The sequence below is a fragment of the Lutra lutra genome, chromosome 2 (assembly GCF_902655055.1).
Source record: "Lutra lutra chromosome 2, mLutLut1.2, whole genome shotgun sequence".
NCBI classification, from domain to species: domain Eukaryota; kingdom Metazoa; phylum Chordata; class Mammalia; order Carnivora; family Mustelidae; genus Lutra; species Lutra lutra.
In genome coordinates, this window is record NC_062279.1 from 154,467,749 (window position 1) to 154,482,938 (window position 15,190).

The 15,190-nt window shown below is 43.1% G+C and overlaps 2 protein-coding genes across 3 annotated transcripts in view; one reads left to right on the forward strand and one right to left on the reverse strand.

Annotated features, from left to right (window-relative positions):
• Positions 1-363: 363 nt before the first annotated feature.
• Positions 364-5,394, forward strand: MED28 (mediator complex subunit 28). The gene is made up of 4 exons (XM_047718990.1): positions 364-553; positions 2,259-2,325; positions 3,009-3,121; positions 4,375-5,394. Exons 1-4 carry the CDS (start codon positions 404-406, stop codon positions 4,570-4,572), a joined length of 528 nt encoding a protein of 175 aa, XP_047574946.1. The 5' UTR covers positions 364-403; the 3' UTR covers positions 4,573-5,394.
• A 2,082-nt stretch (positions 5,395-7,476) lies between these two features.
• FAM184B (family with sequence similarity 184 member B) overlaps positions 7,477-15,190 on the reverse strand; it is a 194,762-nt gene continuing 187,048 nt past the window's right edge. For both annotated transcript variants that reach the window (XM_047718983.1, XM_047718984.1), the window contains exons 15-18: positions 13,456-13,573; positions 11,565-11,669; positions 10,327-10,526; positions 7,477-8,842 (exon numbers count right to left, since the gene is read on the reverse strand). In XM_047718983.1, coding sequence (XP_047574939.1) covers positions 8,749-8,842; positions 10,327-10,526; positions 11,565-11,669; positions 13,456-13,573 — 517 coding nt within the window. In that variant the 3' untranslated portion in view covers positions 7,477-8,748. The remainder of the gene's footprint in view (positions 8,843-10,326; positions 10,527-11,564; positions 11,670-13,455; positions 13,574-15,190) is intronic.

Here is a 15,190-nt window from a genome sequence, read left to right on the forward strand (position 1 = left end):
GACTGAATGGGTGCCTCCCTCCTACCAAACGCTAACCTGAGCCCAGAGAGAGAAAACCTTGGCCAAAGTCACTCCAAATCTCAAGTGCAAAGGCGGGACTTGGGCACAGGAGTATCCCGACTCCGGGGAAAGGGCTAGTTCCACCGTAGCTACTGATTCTCCACTCCCCACAACTGTGTCAAATCCTGTTAGAGCCTTTAATTCTTAAATTAGGAAAAATAAAAGAAAAGCCTGGCCGCCTACCGGCAGAGAAGAAGAAAGCAAGGGTTATCAAACCTGTGGTTTCCCTGGAGCCCCAAGGACGCCTGCGGAGGCCCTAGATGTCACATGACTAGGGCTGTCACGTGAGCCGCGCGCGCCAGCCTGCGCAGCCGCACGGTGCCTCTTGCGCGCCATTCCAGAAATGGCGGCTCCACTGGGAGGCATGTTCTCTGGGCAGCCACCTGGACACCCCGGGGACTCCAGGGGCCAAGCTTCGCTTCTTCAGGCCGCGCCAGGCCCTCCGAGAACTTCTAACAGCACCTTGGTGGATGAGTTGGAGTCTTCTTTTGAAGTAAGATGAGACTGGGGCGTTTGTGTTCCCAGCCTACCTTCTTTCCTGAAACATAAGCTGCACCTGGGCAGTTGTCTCTTTCAGCGATGCCCACATCAGGCTTATGAATAGGGGAACAGGCTCAGAGAACGGAAGTCACTTGCTTTAGTTTCCACGTTGATTGGTGACCGGCATTCTGCTCAGGTCTGCTGGCACAGATGTAAACTTTCTGTTTCTGGAAGCACGTGAGCTTGAAGTTTGCCTATCCCCAGCCTCAGACCCGTCTAGGTTCCCAGTCAGTTGTACCTGTTCCATCCTTTTTTGAGCCCTGAGCGCTCTTCCCCGCACTCCTGCGTGCTTAATACTGGTTCATCTAGGACAGGTTACGTCACACTGCTACGTTCTGTGTTCTTTCCGTTGGGCTCCACCCTCAGATGGCTCCAAACTAATGGACTCTTGGAGATGAGATGGACTTATGTGAAGGTTGCTGTGTGAAATTTGGTACTAGAGGGGAGAGAAAAGCTGGAGAGAGTGAGGGAGACAGGGATGACCCAGATTCTGAGTCCTACCCAAGAAGTTAACCCCTCTAGCAAGGGAAATGGGGAGTGGTAGACAAAGGAGAGGTAAAAACAGGTGCTTAAAAATAAGATGGCTTTCAGTGGTCTCTAGAGTGGAAGATGAGCCATTATTGTGTGGAAATAAAATAACTTTTAATTGCAGCTACTTTTCCACATTTTAAGTCCTAGTCATGTGAGTTTTATACTGTGTATAATAGCAGAGTAGCGCGTGAATATAGGTTGTTAATGAATGTGTTATTGGGGCTGCATGGGAAAAATGCTTTTACCTGGGACTGTACATTAAAAAACTTGGAAGTAACTGATTAAAAGATATTGAAATCTATCTGGGAAGAGGATGAGATGCCTTTGCAGTGGTGCCAAGCCATAAAGGAGAGGGTTTGGTAAACTTTAGAGCAGCATTTAGCATTGAGGTGAGGTGGCTGTCAGTCATGAGTGCTTGCTGAAAGACTGGCCTTGTAGAAGTCATGGCCAGAGCAGACACCAGTGCCCTAATGCTTAAAACCCTTTAGTGGCTACCTGTCAATCCTGAGATAAAGCCAGGTTTACTGTGATATTCCTAGCTTAGCATATTCAACTCTTAGCTCCATTGCAGTTTCCTCTTACTCTGACCACAGAAGACTTTTTCTCCATGTGCTGTTTATGTTCTCTCTGGGTTTCCAGGTCCCCTCCTCCAAATTGTGTATCACTTCCTCAGTGGATCTGCCCCTGGTGCCTTTTGTAGGATTTACCACTAAACCAGGCCCATAAAGTCAGAGGCCATCTCTCTCTCTTTCCTCCATCAGTGCTAATGCAGTGGTACCACATAGCAAGTGCTTGATGAATGTTTGTCAAACAGTGAAGGAACCTGTTGTGTGTCAGTCCTGGTGTGGAATGGGACTGTGAGGAAGGGGGTGAGTGGCAGGAGTTGGGACCAGGTGGTGGTGTTAGCAAATACCAGCAGCCTCATTTGCAGGTCTCCCTCTGAGGGTCTGGTGGACTCAGTGTACCAAGTTTCTTCATCAGCAGTAGTATATCTTGTCAGCTGATGTGCAAACCCGGACTCTATCAGCTCATTGAATGACTTCAAGAGAAGTTATTTCTTACTCTGAAGTAAGATTTTTGACATGTGAATGACATATTTTTTCTTACATTTTTTTTGGGTCACACAGGCTTGCTTTGCTTCTCTTGTGAGTCAGGACTATGTCAATGGCACGGATCAGGAAGAAATTAGAACTGGTAAGAATTTACTCTGTAGACCATGTTCTTACCTTCAGCAAGCTTCCTAATTACTGAATATATACTCGATGTGTTTCAGTTCTGTTTGTATCCTAAGAGAACTTTTCCAGGGATAAGATTTATGCAGTCATTTCTGTATACTGCTGGTTCTTTGTTCAGTTTATTAATTGACATGTCACTCATAATGAACCACTTAAAATGAGCTTTCTTTCCATTTTGGTATAGGTCAGTGACAACCAACAATGCATACTGCTTTTTTCAAAAACTTAAGTTTTGATTATTTTTTGAGGGTGTTACACAGAAAAGTCTCTTGTGCTTCCCTGACTTCACCCAAGTTCGCCTCAGAGGCAACCAGTGTTTCTGACTTTTTTTGTACCATATTTTACATGTTACATTTTAACTGGAAGTCATGATGCTAATTGCTGGATCTCTGGATTATCTCTCTTCAGAAGAACTTTTGTGTTGTACTGAGGTATCATTCAACTCATAAAAGCACAAATTATGTGCTATTTAATGTTGGTTAATACATGGGGGTTGGGAGTCAATATCACTGCTGTGACCAGAATTAAAATTCCAGATTACATCTGTGGGAGGGTGCCATTTTGATATTTTGACTATTCATTTATGAGGGAGATAACACGTGTCTAGGGTTTTTCTTAATATTTTGGCCTTTTTCTCATAAGGTGTTGATCAGTGTATCCAGAAATTTCTGGATATTGCAAGACAGACGGAATGTTTTTTCCTACAGAAAAGATTGCAGTTATCTGTCCAGAAACCAGAGCAAGTTATCAAAGAGGTATGAACTCACATTTCTCCTTAACTTTTAGGAAAAACACATGTCAGGATTCCATCTGTGCTTTAAATGAGATATATATCCTTTTCCCATGAGTTATCATAGGGCTTTGTAGATTGAATACAAATATTGCTAGTTGTCAGTGTTGATGACAAGCTGGGCAGGTAGTGGAGCCAGGGGGTCGTGGAGGAAAGATGGACTCAAAACAGAGCAGTTTAATTTGCTGGCTTTCATGAAAGACTTTTCCTTCAGGAAAGGTTCTGCTTGAAAAAGGTGGAGAAGCCATTAATGTAGATGACAAGCTCATTTTGGACAGAAACTGGGGTGTGTGTATCCCCAGCTGCCCTAGACGCAGGAAGGGCCCAAGTTTCTTCAAGGAATCAAAAATTAAATGTTTCTGTCCAGCTTCCTTGAGACTCAGGATTTCACTTATCTCAGTTGTTTGAACGGGGGCATTTGGAAATGTGTTGAGGTTACCATGATGACTGGGAGGCTTTATTGGTATTTAGTGTATTGGGCCAAAGCCTGCCAAATGTATTGTGGAAGGGAGAAGAATCATCTTGCCCAAGAGACCTGTGATGCCCCCTAATGAGAAACAATAAATTGAAATGCTTGTTTTGGGGACTTTCGAAGTAAGTTCTCCAGTTAATTAAAAACATTCTTTTTATTCACTGATACCAGCTATTGAGAACATGAAGGGTAAAATGATATTTTTAGTTTATCGTGTCAGATCATTTCCTGATTTGAACACTTGACTAGGAACATAGGTGTGTTTGAGGTCAGGCCTTAATAAAGAATTATAATGCTGGTATTCATTTAAAAAACTCTTGAATATGAGATTTTAACACTTTATCCTGAACTGATAGAACAGTGGTTTTGGATTCTTTTTAAACAGTTGTTTGCATATGTTTCAGGTTCTCAGTGTTTTAGATCGCAGCAGTAGCCTTTGAATGGAGGTATTGGGTGCCTGACGACTGGGATGGGAAAGAGACTACCCTTTGGTACTTTAGAATATTGGAACATCTGTATTACTTACTAAATTAAAACGAAAAGTAAAAACTCCCAGTGTTAGGCAGGCATCTTCCATTGGAGGAGCTGCTGCAGGTTGTTTATAGATAGTGGAGCCAAGCAGGATAATAGGTGTACAATATTTTAATTGATTCTCTTGTTTTGAATTACTTCTTAGAGCTCTTACCAGATCAGGAACTGTTTCACTTTTCATGAGCTTACTCTTACTTTGTTGTCTTCATTTGTAGGATGTCTCCGAACTAAGGAATGAGTTACAGCGGAAAGATGCTCTGGTCCAGAAGCACTTGACCAAACTGAGGCATTGGCAGCAGGTGCTGGAAGACATCAACGTGCAGCACAAAAAGCCAGCCGAGATCCCTCAGGGCTCCTTGGCCTACCTCGAGCAGGCATCAGCTAATATCCCTGCACCAATGAAGCAAACCTGAGTCAGAGCTGATCTGAAGGTGATCTGGTGTGTGAGTCAGCCTAAACACAGTCTTGATAGACATCACTTCTTGTGGACATGACATTTTGGAAGAACTCTTTGCCAAAGAATAAGATGATTTTTGTTGATGATCTCACCTAAAATTTTCCCCTTATTTTTATAAGCGTTATTTTTTGAGTACTTTATAAAATGCCTATATAGTTTTGGTAAATCAAGTAAATTTTCCCATCTGTAGCAAAGTTTAGACTGTTAGTGTGATGCCACTTACAGATTTCCTTTTCATGTTCTTTTTTCTGTTTGTACTTTTTGTTTTTGTATGACTTAGTCTCTTTGTGTTTCCAGTTTTAGATTAGCTTGTATGATCTGATCTAAGAATCAGGTGAGGATTTTGTTTGTAGGCTTTTCATGACAATTATCCCTCAGTAGTTGTGCAGAAAAATAGGTAAATTTACATGTTTCAAGACTTTAAATTACCTTAAGAAGAAGAATCTAATACAGTGATATTTGTAATGCATCTGAGCTCTCAGAATGAGGATATTTTGTAAATAGGTTGAAAGGATTATAATATCCTAAGTTAGTATAGTAATAATATGGTACGATGCTTATGTTGATGTTGACTTTTATTTGGACTAACCTTTATATTTTGTGTGGTGTTTTTCCACTTTTTGGAGTGGAGTTGTGTAATAGGAGCAGTAATAAGCTAAGTTGTGTTATGTTCTCCAGTGATGAATCACTGTAAGGGGGCAGACTTTGTTTTCAGTGTGATGCTTGAGGCATATATGCAGTATGAAACATTAAAGCTTGCTATGATCATCTCTTTTCATTTTGAGTTTGCTTGTGTCTTTCTTGTTTCTGGTTTTTTGTAGCTGAATTTTCCACTAAGGATGGTTCTTGCTAATGAGTGACTGATACCAAGGGACTGAGGCCTCTGGGTGGGGAGTGGGCTGCAGGATGACCCTCAGCAAACTCCCCATCCTCAAAAATCATGGGAGCCTCAGCATTTGGGAACACATTTTACCCTCTTGTTGGTTACAGAGGCCAATGAGATTCGCTATTGAGCTGCCTTTGAGAAGTACAGAAGGGCATTGAGTGTGGTGCTCCCTAGGTGAGATTTTCCTTTCTCTGTGTTTACAGTCACTTATTAGGTGACACCTCCTAACTGAAAACAAATGCTCTGTTGTTTTTAAACAGGCAGTACTTCTACACCCTGTATCCTGACTTGTTTTGATTCCTTCAGCCTTGAAACCTCCTCTCTCCATAAGGTTGATATCCATTCATTCATGGTTGTTTGGCCTGGATGCCACCTGGTCCCTGAAGCCTCTGCATGCCCTCGCTGCAGCACCCCACCCAGGGACATGGGACTTTTCTCTCTTTGCTGACCTTGTTTGATTCTCCCTGGGGGTTAGAGATTTATATCCGTTTCTGAGCCCCTCATGAGAAGTAGGCATTGTTCCTCTCAGAATATACACTGACCATTTATTATTTATCTTTTATGCATGATACTTATTACACATTCTTGTCTGTGCACGTGTGTGGGGTATCCAGCTGGGGCCAACCCCTCAGTGTAGATTAAACAAAGCTTTTAAGAGTTGTTTTTACTTTTGTTCTACAACCTCAGGGTTGTTAATCTGGCCAACCTCATCCTTGCAGAATCCAGATGGATCCTGGAGAATGAGTATAAAGACCAAGTAACCTCAAGTGCAACCACTGTGTTGGCTGTTATATCGATGCTAGAGCAGGTGATAAGGGCTCAGGTACACGATAGCAGCCATTGCTTGGGTGAGTTCATTCTTTTCCACCCTAATTAAGAAACCCTTTACAGCAATCTTCCTTTACAGTTTCACTCTAGCAGTGTTAGCCCTTCCTCCTTTCATAATAGGGCCTACCAAGATTTATCACCAAATCTTGGTGATTCTCCCCGCTGACTCAATCCTGAATCATTTCATTTCTCTTCATCTCCACTGTTCTCCCCAAGCCATCACTGCTAGGTCTGGACCACCCACTCTTGAGAGACTGATGGAGTCAGATTATGTACACAAAAACTGGAAGAACGTTTTCTCTCTCAGATTGAGTTTCTTTGTCAGTGTTTTCTAGGGTATGGAGAGGTAGGATTCTAGTCACTGCTGGTGAAGGTGTAAACTTGAAACTTCCTGGATGATAATCTTGATATGTCACAGAAAGCTTAAGCATGTATCCTTTGATGCTTTACTTCACTCCACTCAAGGAATTTGTCCTAAAGAAATAAATGGTAGAAGCATGCACAGATTTGGCTAACAAAGATGTAATCATTGCAGGATAGAATCTAGAAATTTAACCATCTTTCACTCAGCTGCACCAAGAAAGAAATCAGACGGATGTAGAGTCTCAATAAAACTCTGTCCCTGCAGCTTGAATCCTGCTGAATTAATTAAAGGAGACAGTTGTACAAGGTGCAGCCTGCTTTGCTAGTCATCAGGAGTTGCAGTGTTGGAAAAATATTTCAATAAACAGAGCTATCCATACAGTTTTTAAAACACAAAATGGAAGCATGATCCTACAATGCTCACCTTAAGCAGGAAACAAGATAACTAAAAAAAATGTGATATTGGGGGCCCTGGGTGTCTCATTTGGTTAAGCATCTGCCTTCAGCTCAGGTCATGAACTCGGTCCTGGGATTGAACCCTGAGTTGGGCTCCTTGCTCAGTGGAGATGCTGCTTCTCCCTCTCCCTCTGTGCTGCCCCCCAACCTGTGGTCTCTCATACTTTCTCCCTCTCTCTCAAATAAGTAAAATCATTAAAGAAAAAGTGACACTGAAAATAACATGGTATATTACATGTCTGGGAACAAGTATTGTCATTTAAGAAATTATAGGGCCACATGTTTTGATTAGATAGTGATTTCACCTTTATTAAATTGTGAGTTGTAATTGGATTTCTCTCAGAATGACGTATGGAAGCAGTTACTTTTTATTTGAAGATGATCTAATTGAGGTTAATGTGAACATCCTATTTCCATGCTCCATCTTCATCTAATTTCACCTTTCTTTGGGAAAACAATACAAGTCACAGCCATTTTTATTGCCCAGTTGTTTGAAGTTTTATTCAAAGAGCAAAGGTTTGACAGTGCATAGAATAAACAACTGTTTATGGCCACCTGTGGCCAGCACCAAAGGACTGAGAACATATTTTGCCCAAATGGATTGAGTCTTGTCAAATCGCACTTCTCTGTCAGAAGGTCAGACTATTCAGTGTGGACTGACAGGTCAGCACCGTGAATGGCCAGTCCTGAGTCCCTTTAATGTACTGAGCATCCATGCAATGGAGAAGCAATGCACCATGAGGCAAAGGGCCCAAGCCCAAAGACCACAAGTTCAGTAGATCTTTGACTTCATAGAATACTCTAGAAACCTTGACAAGTGACCAAATTGGAACTATAGTCATTGAAACTGAGATGTGTGACGGGGCAAGGCTCAGTTATTTACGGAAAAATTCTGGCAGTGGTTAATTCCAATTCATGATTGGTATCATTCCCCATAATATTTTGCTTAATTCTTGTAAAGCCCCTTTTGAGGTAGTTGTTATTCCCTCTGTAGTCTACATGTAGTCTTCATGTCCTGGAGCTATGAAGTCAAAGCATTCAATCCAGGTATGCCAAGGTTGGCTATATAGTCCACTCCTAGTTTTGCCTCATTTTGTTTTTTTAATTGGCTTTCATGAGTATGTTGAACTTTTATTCTTCTTCCTACTGAGGTTGAATGTGCATTTTGGAATTGTGTCATTTACATAGAAATACTTTTTAAGTGGAGATGACGAGCATTCTAAGGAAAAATGAAACCACTTTTAGAGTAGACCATGGAAATCACAAAGCCTGATACTCCATAAAGTGGAATGAAACCTTCTGGGTACTAGAAATACAATGTGAATGTTATCAGCAACATTAATATTTTCCTAGGGTGCCTTTTGATAACACATGTTGGGGCGGGGAGCTTACCTTAATGGCAAGAATTTTTTTTAAGCACTGGTGTCACAATGAAATAGTATGAAATGTTAAGGCCAAAATTTGTTTTGGCTAATATATATAAACCGTATCACAAGCAAGTCATTTGGTTGGTTGGTTGGTTAGTTCATTCCTTCAATCAGATGCTTTAAAAGAAATGTTTTTCAAATGTCCTCTTTCTGATGGATCCCAAGAACCAGTTCAGAAAGAAAAATACTTGGTAAACCATTCCTGGTGGGCAGAGCTCTGTCTGTGCCGGACCTCTTTGGGTTGGGCTGTTTCATCATCTTGTGTCCTAGAAACACACCAGCAAAGAAAAAGTTTCCTAGATGGTTTTGAAAACTATTCAGCAAACACCTTAATACCCTGCTATCTTTCAGGGAAAGAAAGCTGCTTCGTTACTCTTGGGAAGACAGTACAAGTGTAACTGGCCAACGTCCATAGCTGGAAGCAAGTTGTGAAAGGTGGGGCTGGGGAGAGAACATCCAGTTCCCATTTTGAAAACACAGTCTCCAGTTTTACTTTAGACTAGTGAGGCATATCGTGCAGCCCTATTTATTTCAGGCACAAATAAACTATAGACCTCATAAAAAAGGGAATGAAATAGTTAATCATCACAGCCTTACAATGTCTGGCTTCTCTAAAAGCTATCTAATATGTTCTAGCATCTCAATAAGACAGTGGAATTAGCCTAATAAATTGAAAAGAGACAGTAAGCCAGAAAGTATGATGTATACCTGCCTGAATGGTCTCTGTCTACATTTGTGAAGCTTTACAAACAGGTGTGTGCTACTGAGATGAAACCAGAGTCAGGAGCTGGCTCTAGCAGTTTGAGAGGGCTGTGCTCAGGGGTCCAGGCCTTAGTTACCCCAGCTGTGAAACAAAAGTGCTGGGCTCATTTGGTGCTTGCCAGAGGCTCCGTCCAGCTCGATATTCATAAAGGGCTGTGCCTCCCCATTTGTCCAAGTAGCCACGGGGTTGTGGGCCTTTGGAAAAGGAACTTTTTAGAAGGAGCCCTTTCTGAAATGGAAAATTCAAAGCCCAGAATGTAAATTTTGCCTCTGAATGGAACACTGGATAGGAGGGAGAACTAATAGAGGGAAAACTCATATTCCCAAAAGAAACATGTTGCAAGGGTTTCTGGGAAAGTAAGATGGTATCTGAAAACATCATGAATGAGCTCCCAAACCCATAGATTAAGAGGTCTTACAACTTCAAGATGATACAGTAAATCTTGAGAAATAACCTTAATAATAACAGTGGAAATATACTTTCTCTACCAGGTCTTGTGCTAAGCATGTCCCACAGATTCATTCCTTTAGTTCCCACATCAGTTTGATGAGGGAGATGCTATACTATCTTCATTTTAGAGGTAAGGAAATGGAGATCCAGAGAGGTCAAGTAATCTGCCCAAGGCAACCTAGCTAAGAACAAGAAGGATCAGAATTTGAATCCAGACCCCAGGGCCAGATGAGGAGAGTCCCTCTTCTGTGTTAGCCACAGTGACACAGCCAGCTGAGTGTCCCTTATCCAATCCATGGAAAAAGGCTTTCTGGAATTTGGTACCAAGATAGTACCTCTTCTTAAAGAATGACATACTTCCTTCCTCTTACACAACCCTTTGGCTTGATTGTAATTTGTCCAAGACAGGGCTTGTTTTCCCATTCTTTATATCTGCCCAAATGCCGGATATTTAAGAGGTGCCAGAAAGGAATCCAAATTCCCCTCCTATTAATGGAAACTGGAAATCACAGCTTCCCCTCCCGCCCCAGCCCTTACCTTGTGGCAGTTTTCACATCTAGAGACTGGGGAGGTTTGTAAGGCTGACCAGAGCCAGGGCTTGGGTCCAAGCTGGGTGATTTAGTTATTGGAGGAGCATTGATCCTGGCGCTCAGATCACCACTCAGAAAGTTCTTTGCATAGGAGGCGAGGTTTGGCACACTGACCACTCGGCTGGGCACTTCCTCCATCTTCTTTTTCTGTTTGTATTAGAAGGAAGGCTTTTTAGTGCTACCCCAAAGAGGCATTATTGTAAAAGCAAAAAGGCCCACCCAGCCAAAACTATATGGGAGAGGGGGCAATAATTTTATTTGTATACTTACATGTTTGTTTGTTTGTTGTTGTTTTTTAAGATTTCATTTACTTGAGAGTGTGTGCATGAGAGAGCACAAGCAGGGTGAAGGACAGAGGGAGAAGCAGACTCCCTGCTGAGCAGGTAGCCAGACACCGGGCTCAATCCCAGGACCCTGGGATCATGACCCGAGCCGAAGGCAGATACTCAACTGACTGAGCCACCCAGGGACCCCTTACATGTTATTTTTTAAAGCATTTTTTCCTCCAGTCTACTTTATGTTTTAAGAAACACATAGGTTTACAATTTCTTATCAGAAACTTCTGGGGATAGATGTGTTATAATTAAAAAAAAAATGTTTTAGGCTTTAGAACGCCATCTAAAACCCCTAGCAGGGGCTGGGCCCATTGTCCTCAAATGTGTTAGTATTTCTGGAGTGAAACTTAGATCTTGTTGCACTGAGGGGCATATATAAAAATTAGAAATGAGCTCACATCTGGTTTATTGTCCTTTGAACTATTAAAAAATATTTTTTAGCACTTTTAAGATTTCGTGATTGCAGATGAGAGACTTGGATGTGAATATTTTCATTATAACAACTTGTGAAAACATACAGGGATAAAAAATTAAGAAGTGGGAGATGCCTGCTCTTTACTCTCCTCCCTATCACCCAGATTTAACCATTATTAATAGTGACATGTTTATTTATAGGAAGTTTGGAGAATACAAAAACCCATAAAAAATTTAAAAATTATAAGTACACATAACCCACCTAGCCAGATACAAATACTGTTTGCTACTAATTTGGACTATTTCCTGTGAGTCTTACTTTTAGTGGATATCCCTCTGAATGTATGCCAGCCCCCTGACAAATAAGCTACAGTTACCTTTAGGAAAACAAAACCAGCAGAATTGTGTGATGCTTAAAACCAGGAAACCAATTTACCTTCATGGAAGGGGTCAAATATCCTGGGTGAGGATTGAAAGAGAAGGACCGATTCCGGTGGGACATGGCACTGGGGAAGGCTGCATAGTGAAATCTTCTCTCCTCCTGGAAAAACAATACAACTGAGTCTACATGAGCCTCACTATACAGCACTGGATTTGACCTGAAGGAAAATGGCTGTGTGAGGGCAGATCACAGCACAAGGAGAAGAAAGCCCAGGGGAGGGAAGGGGAGGTCAGCAGGGGTCACCGGGAATCAAGCTGCTGTCCAGGGAAGCTTTGAGAAAGCAACTTTACTTCTGTGGCCTTTGAGTCCCTAGCTTCTCTTGTATAGGAAAGAGCAAGCTTATTTGAAACACTATACACATATATATATATGTCCAGGTACTCTTAGCATCTAAAAAGAGTCTACTGCAGAAAGTTAATAATAAAGAAAGAAAACTCCAGCTACAAACACTATATGGCTATTGTTTATGTGTATCATTATCCACTTTTTTCTTTCCTGCTGTATTATTTTTAAAGATTTTATTTATTTATTTGACAGAGATCACAAGTAGGCAGAGAGGCAGGCAGAGAGAGAGGAAGGGAAGCAGGCTCCCTGCCAAGCAGAGAGCCGGATGTGGGGCTCGATCCCGGGACCCTGGGATCATGACCTGAGCCAAAGGCAGAGGCTTTAACCTACTGAGCCACCCAGGCACCCCATGCTGTATTATTTTTAAAGCAAATTCCAGTCATTGTATAATTTCATCTGTAAAAACATCAATATGTATCTCTAAGAGATAAGGATTCTTAACAAACAAACAAAAAAACCCCCAAAACTTAACCACAATACGCCTGTCACATTTAGCAAACAAGCTATTCCTTAATATCTAATTTTCAGTTAGTGGTGAAATTTTCCTGATGGTCTCATCAGTGTACTAATATGATGGGAATGGTCAGGGATGGGAGTGGGAGTTAGAATTGAGAGACATGGCTATACTTGTGGGAGGACCTGAGGCCACCATAAGATGTAGGTATTACTCGCAGAAGATGGGAGGCCATGGGAAGTGCTGAATAGAGCCGTGCTATCATGTGATATACTTTCCTAAGATTACTCTGGTTCATGTGGGGGAGGTTCGAGTGGGAGACCAGTGGTTCTCCACTGTGTGTGAGAGGGGCTTGGACTAAAGTGGTAGAGGCAGAGATGGGGTGGGGGGAGGTGGCTGGACTGATGTCCCCCATAGTGGGCTACACTGACAGGAATGAGTCAAGACCCACAGTCTCCAGAGCTGAATGTAAGCCAGGGGAAGCATTTCTAACCAGTTCAGCTGTGGTGATACAGCTCTCAACCAGACCAGAGAGCAGGGAGAGGTGGGTTAGTGCCCAAAGGAATGGATGAAGCTATCCGGAGATAGGGATATAAGGTGGGTGGGTTGTGACAGGGCAGGAGTGGATGGAGGGAGGCGCATTCCAAAGAAACAGCCTTAGGCTTTGGTGGCTGTTGGAGGGAGAAAACTGAGATTCCAGGGGGTGGCTTGCTAGCTGCAAAACAGGTAGTCATTTTTGCAAAAGGAAGATCAATAAACAATAATTGGCTTGATTTGCTAAAATTCAGAAGGCAAGCCATTCTAGATTTTTCCAATTCTGTAGGTTAAAAAAAAACAACAAAAAACAATGTTAGGTAAAATTTGTGGGACTTGAGTGCTTTTTCTGCATCTATTGTCCTGTATTTTTTTTTAGGCATATGTTTTTTGTTTGTTTATGTTTTGTTTTTTAGATCATAGACAAAAGGAATCAAGGATCTTCTGGAGGGGATTTTAGGGTTATCAGGATTAAAATCGAAGGGCCCCGAGCAAAGTGAATGGCTCTCCCGAATAACTCTGCAGAGCCCCTGGTTGCCCCGACAGCCTCACCATGAGCTGCTTGATGATCTCCTCTCTCTCCTTCAGGCGGGTCTGCAGACGGCCTATGAGCTGAACGTCCTCTGGCCTGGATGCCCCCTTCCCTGTCTTCTCTCCGGAATCTTTCAGTCTGTTTGGAGCAGGCATGCAGTTAGTCTCCTTACTGTCATTACCCAACAACAAACAGGTGGACGTGGTGGGGACGGTGCTGTGAGCTTAACCTGGCAGGCTAATCTATTTACGAAAGGGGAAACTGAGGCCCTGGGAGCTTGCCCAGGGCCACCCACTGAATTGACTGCAGAGCTCCGGGGGGAGACCAGGACCCCACCTCCCAGTCTGACCTTCCCCGGAGACTGCGGGGCCAAGGAACCAAAGGCCTGTGTGTGATACACACGCTGCTCTCAGTGACGCTTCAAGAACCAGGGATGTCACTGGACAAAGGCCTCAGCAAAATAATGCCCTCCAATCCCCCGCCAAATGCCCACCCCCTCCGCCGCTGCTGCCGCAGTTGGGCTAATGCCGACGTGGCTCTGGCGCCATCTGCTGGCCGATACAGAACGCGGCATGCGCCGGTTCTCAGGCGGAGCCTCGGGGCCGCTGGAACAGAGCTAGCTAGCACTTTGGACACGAACCTGGAGAGAAATAACTCTCTGCATGGTGGGGGGAGGGTTATGGCTGTTCGTGACCTATGGACTGTAGCTGATGAGAGGCCAGGACTTTAGGGCGAGATGACTTGGGATCTAATTCTTATTCTGACTTTTTCTAGCTATGTGACCCTGTCCGTAGCCTTTCCCTGTGACCTTTGGTTCTCTCTTCTTTAAGATGGGCACGAAACAGGGTGGTTGTGAAGATTTCGTGAGATACTGGAAGGCTGGCATGTGGTAAGTGCCCACTAGGTGGTAGCTCATAAAACCTTCCACTCTGGATTTCTCATGATTTGCTTTGTATTGGAGACAGTGGAGAACATTTTTAAAGAGCATAAACTAAGGGTCAGACCGGTGACATTTAGATTCACTCAGGGCTGCTTGGCCTTAGACAAGTGGCTTCACTTGTCACCTTCCAACTGGTCTCTCTGCTGCTAATCCTGACTACCCCCCTCTCTTCTCCCAGCAACCAGAATGACCCATTAAAAGATAAATCAGACCATGTCACTCCTGCTCAAAGTCTTGCAAAGGCCTCCCAGTGAATTCTGAACACATCCAAACTCCTTCCTGTTTAGTGCAGGGTCTCCTTCATCCCTCCCAGCTACCCCATCAACCTCAATTCCTACCACTCACCCTCTCACTTATTCCTGGCTGTTTGGGCACATGAAGCAGGCCCCAGGGCCATTGCACTTGCTGTTGTCTCTGCTGGGAATGCTCTTCCTCTAAATGGCTCTCTCAGTCCCCCCACCTGCTTGTGCTTAAGTGTCACCTCCTTAGACAGGCCTTCCCGGTCTACCGCTGCCACTCCCTAGACACAGATCCTGTTTTTCTCCCAGAACTTTCTCTATCTGAGTCAAAAGTTTATTTGCTTCTTTCTTGTCTGAATTCCCATCTAGAATTTGTGAGCTCTGTAAGAGCATAGTCTTTGCCCAGTTCCCAGCCTAAAATAGGGCAGGGCACACAATAGGCTCTTAATAAACATCTGTTGAATAAATCAGTGAATGCATCCAAACATGCACAAGGCCCCTTGGTTTCTTTATCTGTTATCTGTCTGGGGGAGTAACAGTTTCCATCGTGAACAAGGACTGCTCTAAAGATTCAAT